Source organism: Phyllobates terribilis, unplaced genomic scaffold (assembly GCF_046119375.1).
Source record: "Phyllobates terribilis strain yellow unplaced genomic scaffold, ASM4611937v1 Scaffold_8__6_contigs__length_399053987, whole genome shotgun sequence".
Lineage (NCBI taxonomy): Eukaryota > Metazoa > Chordata > Amphibia > Anura > Dendrobatidae > Phyllobates > Phyllobates terribilis.
Window position 1 is genome coordinate 328210055 of NW_027362768.1, and position 20905 is coordinate 328230959.

General features: G+C 46.5%; 1 protein-coding gene across 1 annotated transcript in view; it reads right to left on the reverse strand.

Moving 5' to 3' along the window:
• Positions 1–20905, reverse strand: part of FAM107A (family with sequence similarity 107 member A) — a 95644-nt gene that overhangs the window by 22765 nt on the left and 51974 nt on the right. Inside the window, exon 2 of the mRNA XM_073644640.1 lies at positions 2851–3025. Coding sequence (XP_073500741.1) covers positions 2851–3025 — 175 coding nt within the window. The remainder of the gene's footprint in view (positions 1–2850; positions 3026–20905) is intronic.

Here is a 20905-nt window from a genome sequence, read left to right on the forward strand (position 1 = left end):
GCGACTTTGCCAATCCTGGTGTTCTGTGGCAAATGACAAGCGTCCTGCACGGTGTTGGGCTGTGAGCACAACCCCCATCTGTGGACATCGGGCCCTCAAACCACCCTCATGGAGTCGGTTTCTAACCGTTTGTGCAGACACATGCACATTTGTGGCCTGCTGGAGGTCATTTTGCAGGGCTCTGGCAGTGCTCCTCCTGTTCCTCCTTGCACAAAGGCAGAGGTAGCAGTCCGGCTGCTGGGTTGTTGCCCTCCTACAGCCCCCTCCACGTCTCCTGGTGTACTGGCCTGTCTCCTGGTAGCGCCTCCAGCCTCTGGACACTACGCTGACAGACACAGCAAACCTTCTTGCCACAGCTCGCATTGATGTGCCATCCTGGATGAGCTGCACTACTTGAGCAACTTTTGTGGGTTGTAGAGTCCGTGTCATGCTACCATGAGTGTGAAAGCACAACCAACATTCAAAAGTGACCAAAACATCAGTCAGAAAGCATTGGTACTGAGATGTGGTCTGTGGTCCCCACCTGCAGAACCACTCCTTTATTGAGTGTGTCTTGATAATTGCCAATAATTTCCATTTATTGTCTATTCCATTTGCACAACAGCATGTGAAATTGATTATCAATCAGCGTTGCTTCCTAAGTGGACAGTTTGATTTCACAGAAGTTTGATTTACTTGTCCTCTGCATATGCTTTCCTTCTTGTCTATAGCCTATTTTCCCTGCCCTCTCTTACACTAAACATGCTTTCTTCCCTGTCGACAATGCGGTGAACTGTTTAAAACTTCCTCCTCCTATCACTCACACTGAGAAAAGGAAGGGGGGAGCAGAGAGAGCATTCAGGACCATGAGCCCTGTCTGATTTGAATCAGTTTTGCAAAAGTACTCACACAGCTGGATAAATGACTTTTGGTAGAAATTTTGTAATGAGGACTCTAGAAAGTTGCTTAACTTTATTATTATTATTATTATTATTATTATTATTATATTATTATTAACTTTGTATCTAAGTAGCAAATAAACAATAAAAAAAGAAAATCTCTGTATTCATGTACTAATTTTGGTTCTGGTGATGCATTCATGTACTGATGGTTCTTTTGGTGATGCATTCATGGACTGATGTTGGTTCTCGAGCTAACGTGTATATGGCCTTTAAAGGGGTTGTTCGGTTTCCTCAACTGTTACCCAATGCACTTTTCTGAACTTGCATTAACAATATGAACAAATAATAAGTAAAGAAATACATAAAAAATACAATTTTAATGTATTAAATTAATATTGATTGTGATTATAAGATACGGTACTTAGCAGTATTAACTTTCATCCTTTATACAACTGCCAAAAAAAAGAACAAGCACTACCGTAGAAAATACTATAAGAAAAATGAAATATGATGCAGACTGGGACGACACAGCATCGGGGTTTGGCTACTTCTTAATGCATGTCTGTGCTATGGCCATGCGGTATCATCGCTGCCGCTGGTGCTGATTGTGGCGGTGCGGCGGCTGTAATGCATACTATATGAAGTCTCAGCCGTGTCTCTCTGCTGCTAAATGTGAGTATAAAGGTTACTTGTCGGACAGGATTCCCTGGTGACCTTGTCGTCAGACTTCTACCTGACTTGTAAATGGAGAGTGATACTGAGCTGACAACTGCTGTTCTGGGACAGAAGATACTCGCTGTTTTCAAGGGCAAAGTCAAGAAAACAAATTGGTCTTATAAGAACAGTAACCTAGTACTACAAAGCACCGTCACTACCAGATTTCTCCACTATATTATTTTACTATTAGCATCTCATAAATTTCGGCATTCTTAGGCTACCTTCATACAACTTTTTGGACAACTTCTTTTTTTTATTACATGCATTTTTTGGCATTTTTTTTTTTAAATTAAAGGAGTATTTATAAATGGGACATTTACGACAAATCCGCAAAATATGCCATTTTGTTGTTAATAGATATTGAGACCCGCACTCGTCTCAACAAAGGGCCGCCCGTGCCGCTGAGACTGTAGAGGTGGCCATGTGCGAGAGGCTTTTCTATCACCTCTACATGAGTTCTGAAAATAGTTGCAATTTTGATAAAGAGCAACAAACAAAAAAAAGGTAATAAAAAGTAAAATAATGAAAACAATGAAAAATATAAAAAGGCATTGAATATATTGCATTTATCTACTGACTTTGGTACTCAGACTTTTTGCACCACTTTAGTACAAAATTCAGTAGTGGTTGGCCGGTAAGAGGTCTTTGATATGGGTCTTGAGAGGGTATCTCTTTCTAGTAGATGTGACAGGGAATCTAATAGCCCAGACAATAGGTATGACAATTAGTTCTATAGAGCAAAGCTAATGTTCCCACCAGGTTCCCACTCCAATCTCAAAAAACATGGCTATTTGGGTATCACTTTAAATGAGTTTTATCAGAACTGACCAAATCAAGTTGTCCCCTATCCATAAGATAGGAAATAACTTGCAGATCATTGGGGGTCTAACCATGGCGGACCCCAGCAATGTCAAGATTGTGGCTCTGGAACCACCGAGAATGAGGCTGAGGTGCTCCATTCATTTTTAATGCGAATGCTTGGGAAAGTGGAGTACAGCACTCCACCACTGCCAGTCCAATGGACAATGAATGGAGTAGGGGTCTTGCCTGTGCACCTCTGCTCCATTCAGGACGAGGCTGCGGAGTTCCATTCTCGAGAACGATGGGGGTCAGCCCTGATTTCGAGAACGTTGGGGTTCATCAGAAAGTTATTCCCTTTTCTACAGATGTGATATACCTTGGGATTTTGGGAATAATATTTAAACTAGAGAACTGAAATGCTTTCATAAGTTATGAAGAATGGAAGCCATACCTCCGATGGTTCATGAGCAGTTCACGATGGAGCTCCTGGTGACTTCTGGAAGCTTTTACAGGATTCAAGAGTTTCTTGGGCTTGATAAGTTCTGCGTTTGATTCTAGGTAGTCTGGATGAGCCAAAATACTCCCAATATCAGGCGGCTCCCTCTGAATCTCAGAGTACATAGAAGCTGCAGGTAAAACACACATGAGGCAACATACATTAATGCTGAACTAAACACAACCTGAGAAATTGTAAGCACAGAATTCCTAATCAATCAATCAATCGGTGTGCTGAGGTCTGGAGGGGGGGGGCTATTTGTTACCCTTTAGATCAGTGCTCCCCAATTCTGGTCTTCAAGAGCCATCAACAGGTCATGTTTTCAGGATTTCTTTAGTATTAAATTTAGTATTAATTGCATCACCTGCAAAGGCTATAATTCCATCACCTGTGCAATACTAAGGAAATCCTGAAAACATGACCAGTTGGTGGCTCTTGAAGACTGGAGTTAGAGAACAATAGTCTACAAGCCCAATGTCATCTTCTGCCTGATCTGACATTGGGCATGTAGACCTAGTGTTCTCCAACTCCAGTCCTCAAGAAACACCAGGATTTCCTTAGTATTGCCCAGTTGATAATTGTATCTCCTGCTCAGGCAAGAATTCCATCACCTGGGCCATTCTAAGGAAATTCTGAAAACATGACCTGTTGGTGGCTCTTGAGGACCAGAGTTGGGGAAGACTGCTTTAGACGAAAGTCGTCCAAACCTGTCGACTTCCCCCGACAGATGACATTGGAATTTTAGATGCCGATCCTCTTGTTTTCAGGGAAGATAAGATGATGGCACAGTTGTCTGGCAGCGGCTATCTCCTCTCTCCCTGTTGAAAACACATGAGCGCTCGACGGAACTGAGCGCTCATGCACATGGGTGTGGGGGGGGGAGACGTAGCTGCCATTCCGCTAACAGCTATTTCATGTGTATTGTCAGATTTAGGTGCTATGTGGACGCGTTGCCTTTTTTTTTTAACTGCAACGTTCTTCAAAAATTGAATATGGGAGAAAAATAAAAGTACCGCAGCCTCAACGTGTTAAAGCAGCCTTGATGTTCATTGGTTTTTGCCTTTACTGGTGTCAGCTACTTTTTAAATAGTTGTCTAGGATCAGAAAGTAAGAATAACTTTACTTTCTAGAGCCACTTTTATTCATTGGCTTTGGTTGGTGTTGAACATTTTCAGTGTCATGTGAAAGTTTTAAACAGTAGGGGGTCAGATTACAAATAACACTATCAATTGCTAAAATAAAGGGGCCGAAGCTCCCAGCACTGAGTGCTCGACATTGATTTAGCTTCCTTGGAAAGTTAAGGATTTCTAGAAAGTTGGTATACATGCTCGACTTTCTCGGAAGGGCTGAGCAATGGATGAAAGCTGCAGGGACACGGTGACTCCCATAGAAGTGAATGGAGGCAGTATAGCAAGCTATGTCCATAACTCCTGGGTTAAGGAAACAATGTAGCTCGCTGTTCTACGCTTTTACCATAAATTCCATTCACTTCTGGGAAACAGCAGCACTTTGATGTTTCTGTAGCTCCATCTCTTCTTTTAGGTGCTTAATCATGAATGGCTCAGATTGAAGTTCCCCTTTGGGTATCAAATATATGGTTGACAGATGGGTGTGCCATGGGCATTTACATAAATAAGGCGATTTCCATAGTCTGTTCCCATTTTTTGGGGAAAAATAGCATAAGAAGGACAAAAGAAGAGCTGAACTTCTTACAAAAGCAACGGAAACCTTCTTTAAAATCAGTGCTAATTAGCCAAGAATTAGATCTACATGAAGTCGGTCAGGTGCGCAGTCATTCTAGGCCAAAAGGCCCTCCAGGGTCTAGCAGTGTATAAATGGAATTAGCAAACGTTCACAGCGTCCTATAAAATGACACATGTCCTGGTTAATATTAACTTAGTGTCTAGATGTTGTACAGATGGGGGTTGTGTGAGAGAAAGAACAAAAAAAATTTGAAAAGAAGAAGAAAGTTAAAAGTAAAAATGGAAGGAATGGAAACGGGGAGAGTAATGATAGTAAGAATAAAAAACCCATAACGTTATAAAGGAGCATATAAAAGTAAGATATAAGAATTAAAGGGGAAGTAGAGTTATAAACAGAAGAAGAGATGCAGCAGATAAAGTAGGGTCCTGAGCTGAAGACCCTTCTATTCATTAAAGGGAACCTGGCAGCGGGCGGCATGCATTGGGCACCGGATATGTGATCTCGGCCAGGTTTGTTTAATTCCGAAATGCTGCAGCGTTTTAGGGAAAAAAAACATACTTTAAATACCAGGAAGGGACAATGCAGCTCAGTAGAATAGTTGGAAAGGCTGGTCCCTGGCGGCTTCTCCCTGCCCACTGCCAATGATTGACAGGTCTCTCCCTATACATGCATGCACTCAGGGGGAGAAGGAAGGGAGAAGCCGATGGGGACCGGCCTTTCTGATTAGTAATAACAAATAATAATAATAACAAATAATAAATTAGTCTACTGTTCGGCTTTTAAAGTATGTTTTTCTCTGAAACGCCACATCATACATGGCTGAAATCATGTAGATAAGAGTCCCCTGTCTCTCTGTACCACTGGAAACCAGGTATGATATACTATTCCTCTCGCTACCCCGGACCACCGGGGATACATATTAAATTATTCTCTATTCTAGACTTCCAGAATTGTAGATGTTACCTCCTTCTCTGCTGAAGACCACAATGAATGCAAACAAAGCATTTAACTACCTTAGAGCATGAAGGATATTGGCCTTGACCACTTCAACACCCTTGACCACCGTGGATGTTGGCACAAAGACTATAAAATCATTAATCTGAATGCTGCATTCAAGAGATAGGACATAAATATAATATTCTTGGGGGTGGAATAATTGGCACCCACGCTATCGGCTGTTTTCAATCCTAGTACTGATCAAATATAAATAGTGAACGGAACAGAACAGCTTCAATCCAGGGGCGGATATATCAATGGTGCAACCTGTATGGCCGCACAGGGGTCCAAGAGGTAAGAGGATCCATTTCCATCTCCAAAGCAGGTGGAATTCTGCATTATTATGAGCTATTGGACTGCAAAGGGTCCATATACTGTTCTTGTACAGGGGCCCTCTTCTGTCTCTCTCTGCCAGTGCTCCCATCACTGTGTAGCGGCTGTTACCGAGAACTGCAGATTAGCTACTATTTCTATGAATTTGTGCTGATCTGCAGCGCTCAGCAATGTCCACTACACAGTGAATGGTTTTCTGATTGACCTATAAATAATAATAAGTCATCAACATAACATAACAAGGCCGTATAATATGGTTTGGCCAAAACTAGTAGTAGGGAGTCACTTTTTTCAGTGGCTCTTCATTCAGAGACTAAAATAGGGTCTCCCTGATCCGGACCCCCTTCCAATATATAGGGTATACTGTGCATCAATATGTCACACTGACACCAACTCTTTAAGACGGACTGGTGGGGTTTGTCTTTGCACATGGAACAAGAAAATTTCAGTTTTGGTCTTCGAGTGTCCTTCAGACTCTCTTTGAGGTGTCGAATTTGCCTTCGATAGAGAAGTCACAAGTCCGAACGGCCTTTAATTTGTTGTGATGCATTAATTATCATCCTCTTTATAACCTGAAACTATATTTGCCTGCAAAGCAACAGTCATCTGATATGCCTAAGACACAGCAAAACAGAATACTTTGAGGAACCCAAAGGCCGTTACTAAAGACACCTAATCCCATTACTTATTAAAAGCATCCAATGGATTGTGCGCCAACAACACAGTTATTATACATTTCATTTTCCATTTGGGAAGCAAACATGAATAATGTAGATGCAGCTAGTGAGTGGGTGAGGCATCTGCAGTACAGACAGATATTAAGGACCTGTAAGAATATTATTATTATTCTTCAAGTAGTGCCAACATATCTCACAGGACTGTATAGATCATGGATCCATTTATATGCAATCTGAATTTGGTTTCATTTCTGTGAGAGTGGGTCTGTCTGTGGTTGCCTGACAGCTCTTAAATGTCCACTACAGACAGTCTTAGCACAAGTAACTCCATTTACCAGATGCCAGGGGTTGACCTGGTGTTCACCCTCTAACCCATGTACGGGGATCTGGACTTACACAGGGGCCCCTGGGTTGGGGCCACAGAGTCAGTTGTTGGTCAGTGGTGCAGGCTCAAACAAAGTATACTCCAGTAGCGAGATCAGAACCAGGAGGTAGCTGAAAGGATTAAATCATAAGGCAGGAGAATAGTCAATAAACAAGTTAAAGTCAGAATGAAGTATGTCCACTGGGAATACAAGCGCAAGGCACACAGGAGTTCACTAAAGCCGGTCAAATTATAACTGACAGTGTAGTGTACTGCAGGATTTCAGGAGCTGAAATAGCTTGCAGCACTGCCCAGGCTACACAGCATGAAGCAAACACTGACATATGTTAAATCCCAAAATCCTAGCCTGTATGGACCTAAGTCCTAGAGGACATAGAACTAGAATTGTCACCTGTGACAAGTGCAGCACCACCCAGCGATAGAAGCACACACAGGAAAGGCAGGCAACAACAAAGATGTCACAATTTTCCCATCCCAAGCACACAATGTCACATTTTCCAATTTGCTTTGACTCTAAAAGCTTCCTTACATGTTAAAGTTGGCCGAACCCATCAATATTGGTGGAATAAGCCAACAGTCTAATGTGCAATTGGCCTCCTGACTGTAATTTGACAGAGGATGTTGAGGAGAGAAGGATTCACCTTGTTGGATTTCTAACTGCTGATCCTTTTGTTCTCTGCGAGATATACAGTACAGACCAAAAGTTTGGAAACACCTTCTCATTTAAAGATTTTTCTGTATTTTCTTGACTATGAAAATTGTACATTCACACTGAAGGCATCAAAACTATGAATTAACACATGTGGAATTATATACTTAACAAAAAAGTGTGAAACAACTGAAAACATGTCTTATATTCTGGGTTCTTCAAAGTGGCCACCTTTTACTTTGATGACTGCTTTGCACACTCTTGGCATTCTCTTGATGAGCTTCAAGAGGTAGTCACCAGAAATGGTCTTCCAACAATCTTGAAGGAGTTCCCAGAGATGCTTAGCACTTGTTGGCCACTCTGCGGTCCAGCTCACCCCAAACCATCTCGATTGGGTTCAGGTCTGGTGACTGTGGAGGCCAGGTCATCTGGCGTAGGACCCCATCACTCTCCATCTTGGTCAAATAGCCCTTACACAGCCTGGAGGTGTGTTTGGGGTCATTGTCCTGTTGAAAAATAAATGATGGTCCAACTAAACGCAAACCAGATGGAATAGCATGCCGCTGCAAGATGCTGTGGTAGCCATACTGGTTCAATATGCCTTCAATTTTGAATAAATCCCCAACATTGTCACCAGCAAAGCACCCCCACACCATCACACCTCCTCCTCCATGCTTCACAGTGGGAACCAGGCATGTAGAGTCCATCCGTTCTCCTTTTCTGCGTCGCACAAAGACACGGTGGTTGGAACCAAAGATCTCAAATTTGGACTCATCAGACCAAAGCACAGATTTCCACTGGTCTAATGTCCATTCCTTGTGTTCTTTAGCCCAAACAAGTCTCTTCTGCTTGTTGCCTGTCCTTAGCAGTGGTTTCCTAGCAGCTATTTTACCATGAAGGCCTGATGCACAAAGTCTCTTCTTAACAGTTGTTGAAGAGATGTGTCTGCTGCTAGAACTCTGTGTGGCATTGACCTGGTCTCTAATCTGAGCTGCTGTTAACCTGCGATTTCTGAGCTAGTGACTCGGATAAACTTATCCTCAGAAGCAGAGGTGACTCTTGGTCTTCCTTTCCTGGGTCGGTCCTCATGTGAGCCAGTTTCTTTGTAGCGCTTGATGGTTTTTGCAACTGCACTTGGGGACACTTCTAAAGTTTTCCCAATTTTTCACACTGACTGACCTTCATTTCTTAAAATAATGATGGCCACTAGTTTTTCTTTACTTAGCTGCTTTTTTCTTTCCATAATACAAATTCTAACAGTCTATTCAGTAGGACTATCAGTTGTGTAGCCACCAGACTTCTGCACAACACAACTGATGGTCCCAATCCCATTTATAAGGCAAGAAATCCCACTTATTGAACCTGACAGGGCACACCTGTGAAGTGAAAACCATTTCCGGTGACTACCTCTTGAAGCTCATCAAGAAAATGCGAAGAGTGTGCAAAGCAGTCATCAAAGCAAAAGGTGGCTACTTTGAAGAACCTAGAATATAAGACATATTTTCAGTTGTTTCACACTTTTTTGTTAAGTATATAATTCCACGTGTTAATTTATAGTTTTGATGCCTTCAGTGTGAATGTACAATTTTCATAGTCATGAAAATACAGAAAAATCTTTAAATGAGAAAGTGCGTCCAAACTTTTGGTTTGTACAGTATACAGATTAGATAGCTGTTGGCTGAACGAATATTTGTCCAACAATTCTCTCCCAACTTCCTATTACCCTGAAGAGCTTGACTCCTTGGTTCTCTATGAGAGCCGCTGCTAGAATTCTCTGTTCTTTATGAAAGAGCAGCTGGCAGACTCCTCTGCTCTCTATGACAAAGCTGCTGCCAGACTTCTCTGCTCTTGATGAGAGATGCTGCCAGACTCCTCTGTTCTCTATGAGAGAGCCACTGCCAGACTCCTCTGTTTTTTATGAGAGAGCCGCTGCCAGACTCCTCCGTTCTCTATGAGACAGCCACTGCCAGACTCCTCCGTTCTCTATGTGAGAGCAGCTGCCAAACATCTGTTCTCTATGAGAGAGCAGCTTTCAGACTTCTCTGCTCTCGACAAGAGATGCTGCCAGTCTCTTCTGTTCTCTGAGAGAGCCGCTGCCAGATTTCTCTGTTCTCTATGAGAGAGCCACTGCCAGACTGCTCTGTTCTCTATGGGAGAGCCGCTGCCAGACTCTTCTGTTCTCTATGAGAGAGCTGCTGCCAGACTTCTCTGTTTTCTATGTGAGAGCCGCTGCCAGACTTCTCTGTTTTCTATGTGAGAGCCGCTGACAGACTTCTCTGTTCTCTATGAAAATGCTGCTGTCAGACTCCTCTATTCTCTATGTGAGAGCCACTGCCAAACTCCTCTGTTCTCTATGAGAAAGCCACTGACAGACTCCTCTGTTCTCTATGAGAGAGCTGCTGCCAGTCTGCTCCGTTCTCTATGTGAGAGCCACTGCCAGACTCATCTGTTCTCTATGAGAGAGCCACTGCCGGACTCCTCTGTTCTCTATGTGAGAGCCACTGCCGGACTCCTCTGTTCTCTATGAGAGAGCTGCTGCCAGTCTGCTCTGTTCTCTATGTGAGAGCCACTGCCGGACTCCTCTGTTCTCTATGAGAGAGCCACTGCCGGACTCCTCTGTTCTCTATGTGACAGCCACTGCCGGACTCCTCTGTTCTTTATGTGAGAGCCACTGCCGGACTCCTCTGTTCTCTATGTGAAAGCCACTGCCAGACTCCTCTGCCCTCTATGAGAGAGCCACTGCCAGACTTCTCTGCTCTCTATGAGAGCACGGCTGCCAGACTCCTCTGTTCTCACTAAGAAAGCGGCTGCCAGGCTCTTTCATAGAGAACAAAGCCGCGTGTTTCAGTATATTAGGAACTCTGGAGAGATAACTGTAGGATGAATGATCATTCAGCCAACAGTTATCTAAAGTGTATGGGGGTCTTAAGGGAGTAACCCCAAACATAAAGAACATCTTCAAAGGACATGCAGACATTATCCTAGATGGACTCATATTCCAAGTATAATGACTTTACTTGCCTGAGCAATCTGTCTTGTGGCTCAAGACAACAATGGAAAGTAGAAGGAACGTTGAAGAAGTCCAACCTGCAGTAACAGATTCAGAAATGAACCAGGTGTTCCCAGAGAGGCTTAAGTAGATGTAGAGAAGACTGCTTCTAATATGGCAGAAATAGAGTCTGTTGCCCCAATTTAACCATCCTCCAGTCAACAGAGATGTAGACTTTTGAGTAGCAGAGAGCCAATGCCGCTTTTAGAACTTGCTTTTTCTCCGGATCTGGAGGAGCAGGTTGCTTCCTTCTACATTGCATACAAGTAAATCAGCTCTCCTTGCATTCGAAGGCTGACCCGAAGAATAAAATAGAACTACACTGTGTGCAGAATTATTAGGCAAATGAGTATTTGACAAGCCCATGGGATGGGGGATGACTCGGTTACCCAGGCCTTTAGCCTTAAGGAGGCCGCGGTGGTCGGCTCCCGGGCCCGTACTCTGGGGTCTCTCTTTAAAAAGGCGCTGATAGATGTCAAGTTTATAAAAGTTCGTGACGCCACCTATGGTTTCTGATGATATTCACCAGCGCTGCGCAGTCCACTGAGGCCGGTGATAAGGCCGCTAGATGATATGGCTCCCCACAGGTGGAGCTGGGCCTCAGGGCAGTATAAGAACGGGGATGCAGGACAAGGAGACTCAGCCGGTTCAGAGCAAGAACAGGGACGGACACAATAGTCACTTCAGTACCTTTTACTGATGGAAATTCAGGCACTCCCCGGAGCACTGTAGGGTGAAGGGTGTATGTCCGGATCCTCCCCAATGAGCAGGTTTTGGGCCTCCTGGTTCTTGCTGCTGCATAATAAGTTTCTGACCTGCCTGGAGCTAGGCCTAACTTTGTCTCTGTCCTGCGCTGGCTGACCTTGTGGTAGGGCCTTCTCTTGGAGTGCACGCTCCCGACCTACGGGGCCTATGTGTCTCCTGGCTCTGGTACGTATCAGCACTTTAGCGATCCTGGGACCTGTAGTTCTCCAGGGATTCCGGTTTATCTTACTGGGTCGTGGAGATCCCGGCAAGCTTCGGACCCGGTGTCCGGTAACCGCTTCTTCGGGGTGAGCTAGTTAAGCTCCTCTGCCCCCTATTAACTAACTCTCTCTACTCTTTTGCCTTCGGCCTACTCGGACCCTCAATAGGCAACTCACACTAACGGCAGCGTGCCGCTCTTCACCGATCTTATGGCGCCGGCACACCTAAAGCTCACCTCTCTGAGCTACACGGAGTCTTGATCTGGAAGCTCCACTGCAGGATAGCAATTGCAGGAGCTGGAACAGACTCTTGTCCTCTGAGGTAACTCCTCTCAGGCTGCACTGGACTCACTGTTAAACCAGACTCTCACTTAGACTCACAACTGTCTAACTGCTGCCTGGCTCCACCTTCCCTTTTATATGTCCCTAACGGGCTCCCTCTGGTGGTCTGAGGTGGAAGGTGGAGATGTGTGAATGGTTATGGGGGCCTCTTGTGGAGGAATCCTTCAATACACCCTTCTAGGAGTTGTGATACCAAGCACAGCTGGGCTTCACATTCCCCCCTAGTTAAACTCAGCACTCCCGGGCTGAAGTACATTTTATAAAACAGTAACAATAAGAAATATAAGCAATACTAAACAATCTTCCCTTTATGGGAGGCACAAATCTTAAACGTTGCATAACAATAACAAAGCAGAGTGTCCTCAGAATCCAAGTCTCTGGTGGTGAGGTTCCCAAGAAGGATGTCCATCTCACAAGGTAGAGTACTTTGCGGTTTTTGAGGGACCTGTCCTAAACCCTCTATGTAGGCCCTGGGGTGGCTGCAGGGCATGAAGATCCCGAGTTGGACCTCCACACGTGCCACTCCAGACAGGTTTTCCTTCTGAGGTCACCTCAAGGGCACTCCAGGGAGCGCAAATATATATAATAAAGAGTTTTTGGGCTGCACACATTCCTCAGCCACGCAGTCCTTTGATAAATAAGGAAGTAAATAGGCAAAGTGTCCATATCACTTAAACTGTTCAAAAATAAGCAAAACACAAAATAATGTACATATGCATGGGAAATACACAATTATGCAGTACATTACAATTTAATATACAATACCCCAGGGGTAACTATCTACACTCTCTGAAATTTTGCTACTTTACTCAGTGTACCTAGCAGGAGGTTTACCTCTTGTGCTGCGTACTGATCTACGTAGTGCAATAGGTGGTGGGGTGTCAGTATCTGTATCCTCAGTTACTCTACCAGTTCTACGTGTAACCATGTTGTAAAACTACCTTAACCTCTCTCTTGGACTGGCAAGTCTACCATTGGCTGGGCCCTCTTGCTCCGCTCCTGCCGGGGATCCTTCATCCGGGGACACTTCTTGAGCTGGCTCTTCTGCAGCACTTACAGGTTCAACTTGCTGTGGAGGGTTTTCTGGCTGTGCATAGAATTGGAGTACTGGAATGATTACTGCACCTCCTATCTGAGGCCAATCAGCTGGGAAGTCTCCTAGGTCAGTGTGTATCACCGCTTCTTTAGGTTCTTCCTGGATTGTGAGAGGCACTTTTTCTTGGGATCTCAGTAATTCTGGACACAACTTTATGTTTTTCCTCCATCACGACTGATTATACAAGTCTTTTTGTTGTCAAATCTTGACGGTAACACAGTGTAGGGGTCTTTTTCCCACTGGTCATCATATTTGTGGTTGCGTCTTTTTCTTTTTAGTACTGTTTCACCTGGTATAAAAGGTTCTGCTGGTGCGTTTTTGTTGTAGTGCATTTCCTGCTTTTCTCTCACCCGAGTAAGACTGTCCTTGACACAAGCATGTACCCTTCTGTACTGCTCTTGTCTGGTCTTGTCCCAGTCCTCAGTGGTCATATCAGCTTCATGTTCAACAACACCAAGCTCCAGATCCATGGGCAGCTTTCCTGGCCTTGCCCGCATGAGATATGCCGGAGTGCAATTGGTGGAACTGACTGGTATATGATTGTACAGATCCACTAGGTCTGGTAGTAGGTCTGGCCACTGGTTTCTCTCCTCAAGTGGTATGGGTTTTAGCAGGTCGATGATGATGTTGTTCATCTTTTCGCAGAGACCGTTTGTTTGTGGGTGGTACGGTGTAGTTCTTATCTTTTTACACCCGTAGAGATGGCAGAACTCCTTGAACAACTCAGCCTCAAAGGCTGGGCCCTGGTCCGTCAGCACCTGCTCAGGGTAGCCATGGGGTCTGCAGAAATAGGCTTGGAATGTTTTTGCTGCTGTCTCTGCTGTCAGGTCTTTGACAGGGGCGACCACCAGGAAACGTGAGTAATGATCCACCATAGTCAGAGCATAGGAGTACCCTGACCTGCTGGGTGACAACTTGACATGGTCCAGGGCCACGATGTCCAGGGGCCGAGTCGTCTTGATGGGCTGCAGGGGTGTCTTCTGGCTGCTGAAGTCTTTCCTTCTTAGGCCGCAGGGTCCACAGTCCCGACACCACCTTTCAATGGAGCTGCGCATTCCTACCCAGTAGAATCGACATTTCAGCAGGGTCTCTAGCTTTTTCCAGCCAAAGTGCCCCGCTTGATCGTGGAAAGCTTCTAATACCATCTGGATGTCTGTCTTAGGGACTACTATCTGCCATACCATCTCATGGGTTCTTGGATTGACGTACCTCCGGCACAGCTTCTCACGGTAGATAAACAGCCGGCTTCTCTCGTTCCACAGCGGCTTTGCTTGCAGAGACGCATCTTTCTCCATGGAGGCACCTTCTTGGGTTATCAGCTGTTTGATGCGGCTGACAACCGGGTCGCTGTCCTGGGTCTCTTTCCAGCTGTGGTGAGGAAGGGGCTTTAGCGTCTTTTCACACGGCTTCCTAGAGGCTCGTTGCTCATGGATCATCCCACTAAGGTGAAAGGCAGGTAGCTCAATCTCTTCCAGGTCATCCACTTCTTCTTCTGTGTCTGAATGGTGAGGCATCCTAGACAGGGCATCGGCGTTGGCGTTCTTGCGGCCCGCCCGGTATTTGATTGTAAATTGGTAGTTTGACAGCCGAGCCATCCATCGTTGTTCCAGTGCCCCCAACTTAGCTGTTTCAAGATGGGTCAAGGGGTTGTTATCAGTAAAGGCAGTGAACTTGCTGGAAGCCAGATAGTGCTTGAATCTTTCAGTGATGGCCCAGACTAAGGCCAGGAACTCCAACTTGAATCTGCTATAGTTCTCTGGGTTCCTCTCAGTCGGACGGAGCTTCCTGCTTGCGTATGCGATGACTTTCTCTTGCCCATTCTGCTTCTGACTTAAGACAGCGCCCAGGCCTTCGTTGCTGGCATCCGTATACAGCAGGAACGGTTGGCTGTAGTCAGGGTAGGCTAGGATCTCATCACCTGTCAGGATCTCCTTCATCTCCTGAAACGACTCTGCTTGCTCCTTACCCCAGTGGAATGGAGGGTTTTTGCCTTTGGGGGACTGCCCTACCAGGAGGTCTTGCAGAGGAGCTGCTTTCTTTGTGTAGTCCTTTACGAACCTCCGGTAGTATCCTACTAGTCCCAAGAACTGACGCACCTCCTTGAGGTTCTTCGGCTCCGGCCACTTCTGGATGGCTGTGACTTTCTCCGGGTCTGGTGCTACGCCTTCTGGACTGACAATGTGTCCCAGGTACTGTACCTTCTTCTTGAGCAGGTGGCACTTTGAGGGCTTCAACTTCATCCCGTACCGGGACAGTGACTCAAATACCTCTGCCAGGTGTTTCAAGTGGTCCTCGTACGTTCTGGAGTACACAATTACGTCATCCAGGTAAAGTAACACAGTCTTGAAGTTGCGGTGTCCCAGGCAGCACTCCATCAATCTCTGGAACGTTCTGGGGGCATTGCAGAGTCCAAACAGTATACTGTTGAACTCGCAGAGTCCCATCGGGGTGGTGAAGGCCGTCTTCTCCCGATCCTCCTCAGCCACAGCTACTTGCCAGTATCCACTAGTGAGGTCAAGGGTGGAAAAGTAATTTGCAGACTTCAAGGCAGCTAGGGACTCCTCTATGCGTGGTAAAGGGTATGCATCTTTATGTGTAATGCGATTTACTTGACGGTAATCTACACACATTCTCATGCTCCCGTCCTTTTTCCTAACCAGCACTAGGGGAGCCGCCCAGGGACTACAACTATGCCTTTTCACTCCCGCCTTCCTCATGTCATGCAGCATTTCTTTTGCCTTCTGGTAGTGAGCTGGGGGTATAGGCCTATAGCGTTCTTGAATTGGGCAATGGCTGCCTGTGGGGATATGATGTTGAACCCCCTTAATCCTCCCGAAGTCAAGTGGATGTTTACTGAACACCTGCGAGTATTCTTGAACCACCCGGTGCATACCCTGTTTTTGATGGGCAGGAGTGGTGTCTGTCCCAACATGGAGCTGTTGACACCAATCCTCCACTTGGGTTGCAGGGTCATTATCCTCTACTTCGTCTGGTGAGGTTAAGGACTCCGCTTCATGGATGCAGTTATTATTGACAGCATGTAATTTGGCAACAGTGGCATAATGTGGCAGTTTGACCTCGTCTTCCCCTAGGTTAAGAAGACGGACAGGCACCCTCCCATTACGTACATCTACCACCCCCCTGGCGGTTAAGAGCGTGGGTCTATGTTCGGAGCAAAGGGGTTCTACTACCGCCTGGTAGCTCTGTCCTCTAAGACCTATGGCAGCTCTACACCAGATGAGCATTTCACTCATTGGGGGGATGACAATGGGTATGGGGTCTGTTACCCTCACGTTACCGATTTCACCATCTGTTAACTTTACTTGCTGTTGATACATCAGGACGCGGATCTCTCTCTGCAGTGCCCTCCTCTGTCTCGGTCTGGCAGTGTCGGCGATCTGTTGGAGCAAGAACACAACCTCTCCCAAACAGTTACCAACAATGTTAGTGCCTAACACCATATACGGGTTGCTGTCATCAGGATTAGTCTCCACTACAATTAGTCCCTGGTCCTTCAGCTCCACTCTCCCCACCTTTACAGTTACATTCTTAACCCCGTGTAGGTTAAGGGGGAGTCCATTTGAAGCATATACAGACAAATTTGGAGCTTGCGGACGTAGATCGTCCATGGACCAGAACCTCTTGTAGAGGACTTCAGGCATGATGGTTACCTGAGATCCTGTGTCCAGCAGGGCATGCATCGGGATCCCGTCCAGTACAATGGACAGGAAAGGTCTTCCTCCGACGAACCTATTGTACCAGTCTGATTGACCTGGTGAATCTACTCCTGGGTGTCGGCCCTCGGACCCAGGGTTTTCTCGTTTAAAGGACACTTCTGGGCGAGGTGTCTGGTCTTACGGCATCGGTAGCAGGTTGGTTCCCTCGGTGGGCGGCGCTGGTCACTGGTCCTTGGCGAGGGTGGTGTTGGCCTCCTCCTCCTCCGCATCCAGGGGACATCCTCAGGGCTATCGGCTAGCAGGATCTTCCCTCTTTCCTCGGGCCCCGTCCGCAGCTGCAGGGCACTCAGCACGGTGGTCAGGGTTTTGCTCAACTGACGCACCTCAGAGCGCAGACTGTCCAGTTCTTTAGGGGACGTTGCTGGAACCTTAGCTTCAGCAGCCACTGGGGAAAAGGTGGGTGTAGCAGGCACTGGAGTAGCCCCACCCTGGTAACGTTGGATGGCATTTGTTTCCAGGGGCTGCAGTCCTTTTATAGCCATGTCCTTGAGATTGTCAAACGTGGCATCTGGATGATCCAGGGACCACCAACGCACAGTCCTGCTCTCCTCTGGAGACTTCAGTCCCCGGACAAACTGTTCCTTCAGCATTTTGTTCTCATTCTCAACGCTGGTTGGACTTACTTGGTTCAGAGCCCACGGGGCCCCTTGGAGACGCCAGGCGTAGTCCCGAACATTGTCCTATGGTTGTTGGGAGCAGCTGTAGAACCTCATTCGGAGGTCCGCCTCAGTAAGGTCCTCAAATACAGTCTGTAGTTTTTGGAATATTGCGGACACTGACTCCTGGTCTGCGGCTGACCATGTTTCCACTTCCCATTCCGCAGCAACGGTCGGTTGTTCTAATACAACGGCAGCTCTTTGTTTGCCGGTCATTGAGTACATGTCTAAGATACCACATATCTTCCGCTTGAATCCAGACAGGGTATCTGGTTTACCGTTGTACTGGGGGAGCCACTTTGCTCCAGGAATGTACGGTAAAGTCATAGGAATTACAGGTGTTACAGGAGCTGCCGGTGGAGCGGCGGCTTCGGCCTGCTCATCATCGGGTGCGGGCTGAACTTCAGGGACGTTGACCGGTAGGTCGGCGTTCTGCTGTTCGATGGACATCTTAGCGCCTCCCTAGTTAACCGTGGCCTACCTTCTGTTTTTTCTTCTGGTAGGCTGCAGCTCCGCAGGTGATGGTTATCTTCAGGACCTTGCGTCGCTTGCATCCTACGTCAGAGCGTTCAGCGACGCTCCGTACAGGACCTGGCGCTTCCTGATTTGACGTCGAGGCGTGGGGCGTGTCCGGGACTTCGCGCTCTTTTGCAGGTACGCCCCTTATTTTCCCGCGGTTACGCCCTTCTTCTCGCTCAACGGCCCAACAATGGCGGCTACCTTCACCACAACTTTACGTACACAGTCCAGAATAAAGGCACACAGTACCTGGTGGCAACGGGCAAAACACGGTGTCGTTGCAGCGGGCACGCAATCCTGTTCGTGACGCCAGAAAGAGAATGACCAGCCCAAGGGATGGGGGATAACTCGGTTACCCGGGCCTTTAGCCTTAAGGAGGTCGCGGTGGTCGGCTCCCGGGCCCGTACTCTGGGGTCTCTCTTTAAAAAGGCGTTGATAGATGTCAAGTTTATAAAAGTTCGTGACGCCACCTATGGTTTCTGATGATATTCACCAGCGCTGCGCAGTCCACTGAGGCCGGTGATAAGGCAGCTAGATGGTATGGCTCCCCACAGGTGGAGCTGGGCCTCAGGGCAGTATAAGAACGGGGATGCAGGACAAGGAGACTCAGCCGGGTCAGAGCAAGAACAGGGATGGACACAATAGTCACTTCAGTACCTTTTACTGATGGAAATTCAGTCACTCCCCAGAGCACTGTAGGGTGAAGGGTGTATGTCCGGATCCTCCCCAATGAGCAGGTTTTGGGCCTCCTGGTTCTTGCTGCTGCGTAATAAGTTTCTGACCTGCCGGGAGCTAGGCCTAACTTTGTCTCTGTCCTGCGCTGGCTGACCTTGTGGTAGGGCCTTCTCTTGGAGTGCACGCTCCCGACCTACGGGGCCTATGTGTCTCCTGGCTCTGGTACGTATCAGTACTTTAGCGATCCTGGGACCTGTAGTTCTCCAGGGATTCCGGTTTATCTTACTGGGTCGTGGAGATCCCGGCAAGCTTCGGACCCGGTGTCCGGTAACCGCTTCTTCGGGGTGAGCTAGTTAAGCTCCTCTGCCCCCTATTAACTAACTCTCTCTACTCTTTTGCCTTCGGCCTACTCGGACCCTCAATAGGCAACTCACACTAACGGCAGCATGCCGCTCTTCACCGATCTTATGGCGCCGGCACACCTAAAGCTCACCTCTCTGAGCTACACGGAGTCTTGATCTGGAAGCTCCACTGCAGGATAGCAATTGCAGGAGCTGGAACAGACTCTTGTCCTCTGAGGTAACTCCTCTCAGGCTGCACTGGACTCACTGTTAAACCAGACTCTCACTTAGACTCACAACTGTCTAACTGCTGCCTGGCTCCACCTTCCCTTTTATATGTCCCTAACGGGCTCCCTCTGGTGGTCTGAAGTGGAAGGTGGAGATGTGTGAATGGTTATGGGGGCCTCTTGTGGAGGAATCCTTCAATACACCCTTCTAGGAGTTGTGATACCAAGCACAGCTGGGCTTCACATATTTTAATCACATGATACTTTTTATACATGTTGTCCTACTCCAAGCTGCATAGGCTTGAGAGACAACTACCAACTAAGTAAATCTGATGATGTGCATCTCTGTAATGAGGAGGGGTGTTGTCTAATGACATCAACACCCTATATAAGGTGTGCTTAATTATTAGGCAATTTCCTTTCCTTTGGCAAAATGGGTCAGAAGAGAGATTTGACGGGCTCTGAAAAGTCCAAAATTGTGAGATGTCTTGCAGAGGGATGCAGCAGTCTTGAAATTTCCAAACTTTTGAAGCGTGATCACCGAACAATCAAGCGTTTCATGGCAAATAGCCAAGAGGGTCGCAAGAAGCGTGTTGGCCAAAAAAGGCGCAAAATAACTGCCCATGAATTGAGGAAAATCAAGCGTGAAGCTGCCAAGATGCCATTCGCCATCAGTTTTGCCATATTTCAGAGCTGCAACGTTACTGGAGTATCAAAAAGCACAAGGTGTGCGATACTCTGGGACATGGCCAAGGTAAGGAAGGCTGAAAAACGACCACCTTTGAACAAGAAACATAAGATAAAACATCAAGAATGGGCCAAGAAATATCTCAAGACTGATTTTTCAAAGTTTTTATGGACTGATGAAATGAGAGTGACTCTTGATGGGCCAGATGGATGGGCCAGAGGCTGGATCAGTAAAGGGCAGAGAGCTCCACTCCGACTCAGACGCCAGCAAGGTGGAGGTGGGGTACTGGTATGGGCTGGTATCATCAGAGATGAACTTGTGGGACCTTTTCGGGTTGAGGATGGAGTGAAGCTCAACTCCCAGACCTACTGACAGTTTCCTGAAGACAACTTCTTCAAGCAGTGGTACAGGAAGAAGTCGGTATCGTTCAAGAAAAACATGATTTTCATGCAGGACAATGCTCCATCACATGCATCCAACTACTCCACAGCGTGGCTGGCCAGTAAAGGTCTAAAAGAAGAAAAAATAATGACATGGCCCCCTTGTTCACCTGATCTGAACCCCATAGAGAACCTGTGGTCGATCATAAAATGTGAGATCTACAGGGAGGGAAAACAGTACATCTCTCGGAGCAGTGTCTGGGAGGCTGTGTTGGCTGCTGCACGCAATGTTGATTGAAAACAGATCAAGCAACTGACAGAATCTATGGATGGAAGGCTGTTGAGTGTCATCATAAAGAAAGGTGGCTATATTGATCACTAATTTTTTTTGTTTCAGCATGTCAGAAATGTTTATTTCTAATTTTTGTGCACTGATATTGGTTTACCTGGTGAAAATAAACAAGTGAGATGGGATTATATTTGTTTTTTATTAAGTTGCCTAATAATTCTGCACAGTAATAGTTACCTGCACAAACAGATATCCTCCTAAGATAGCCAAATCTAAAAAAAAAACCACTCCAACTTCCAAAA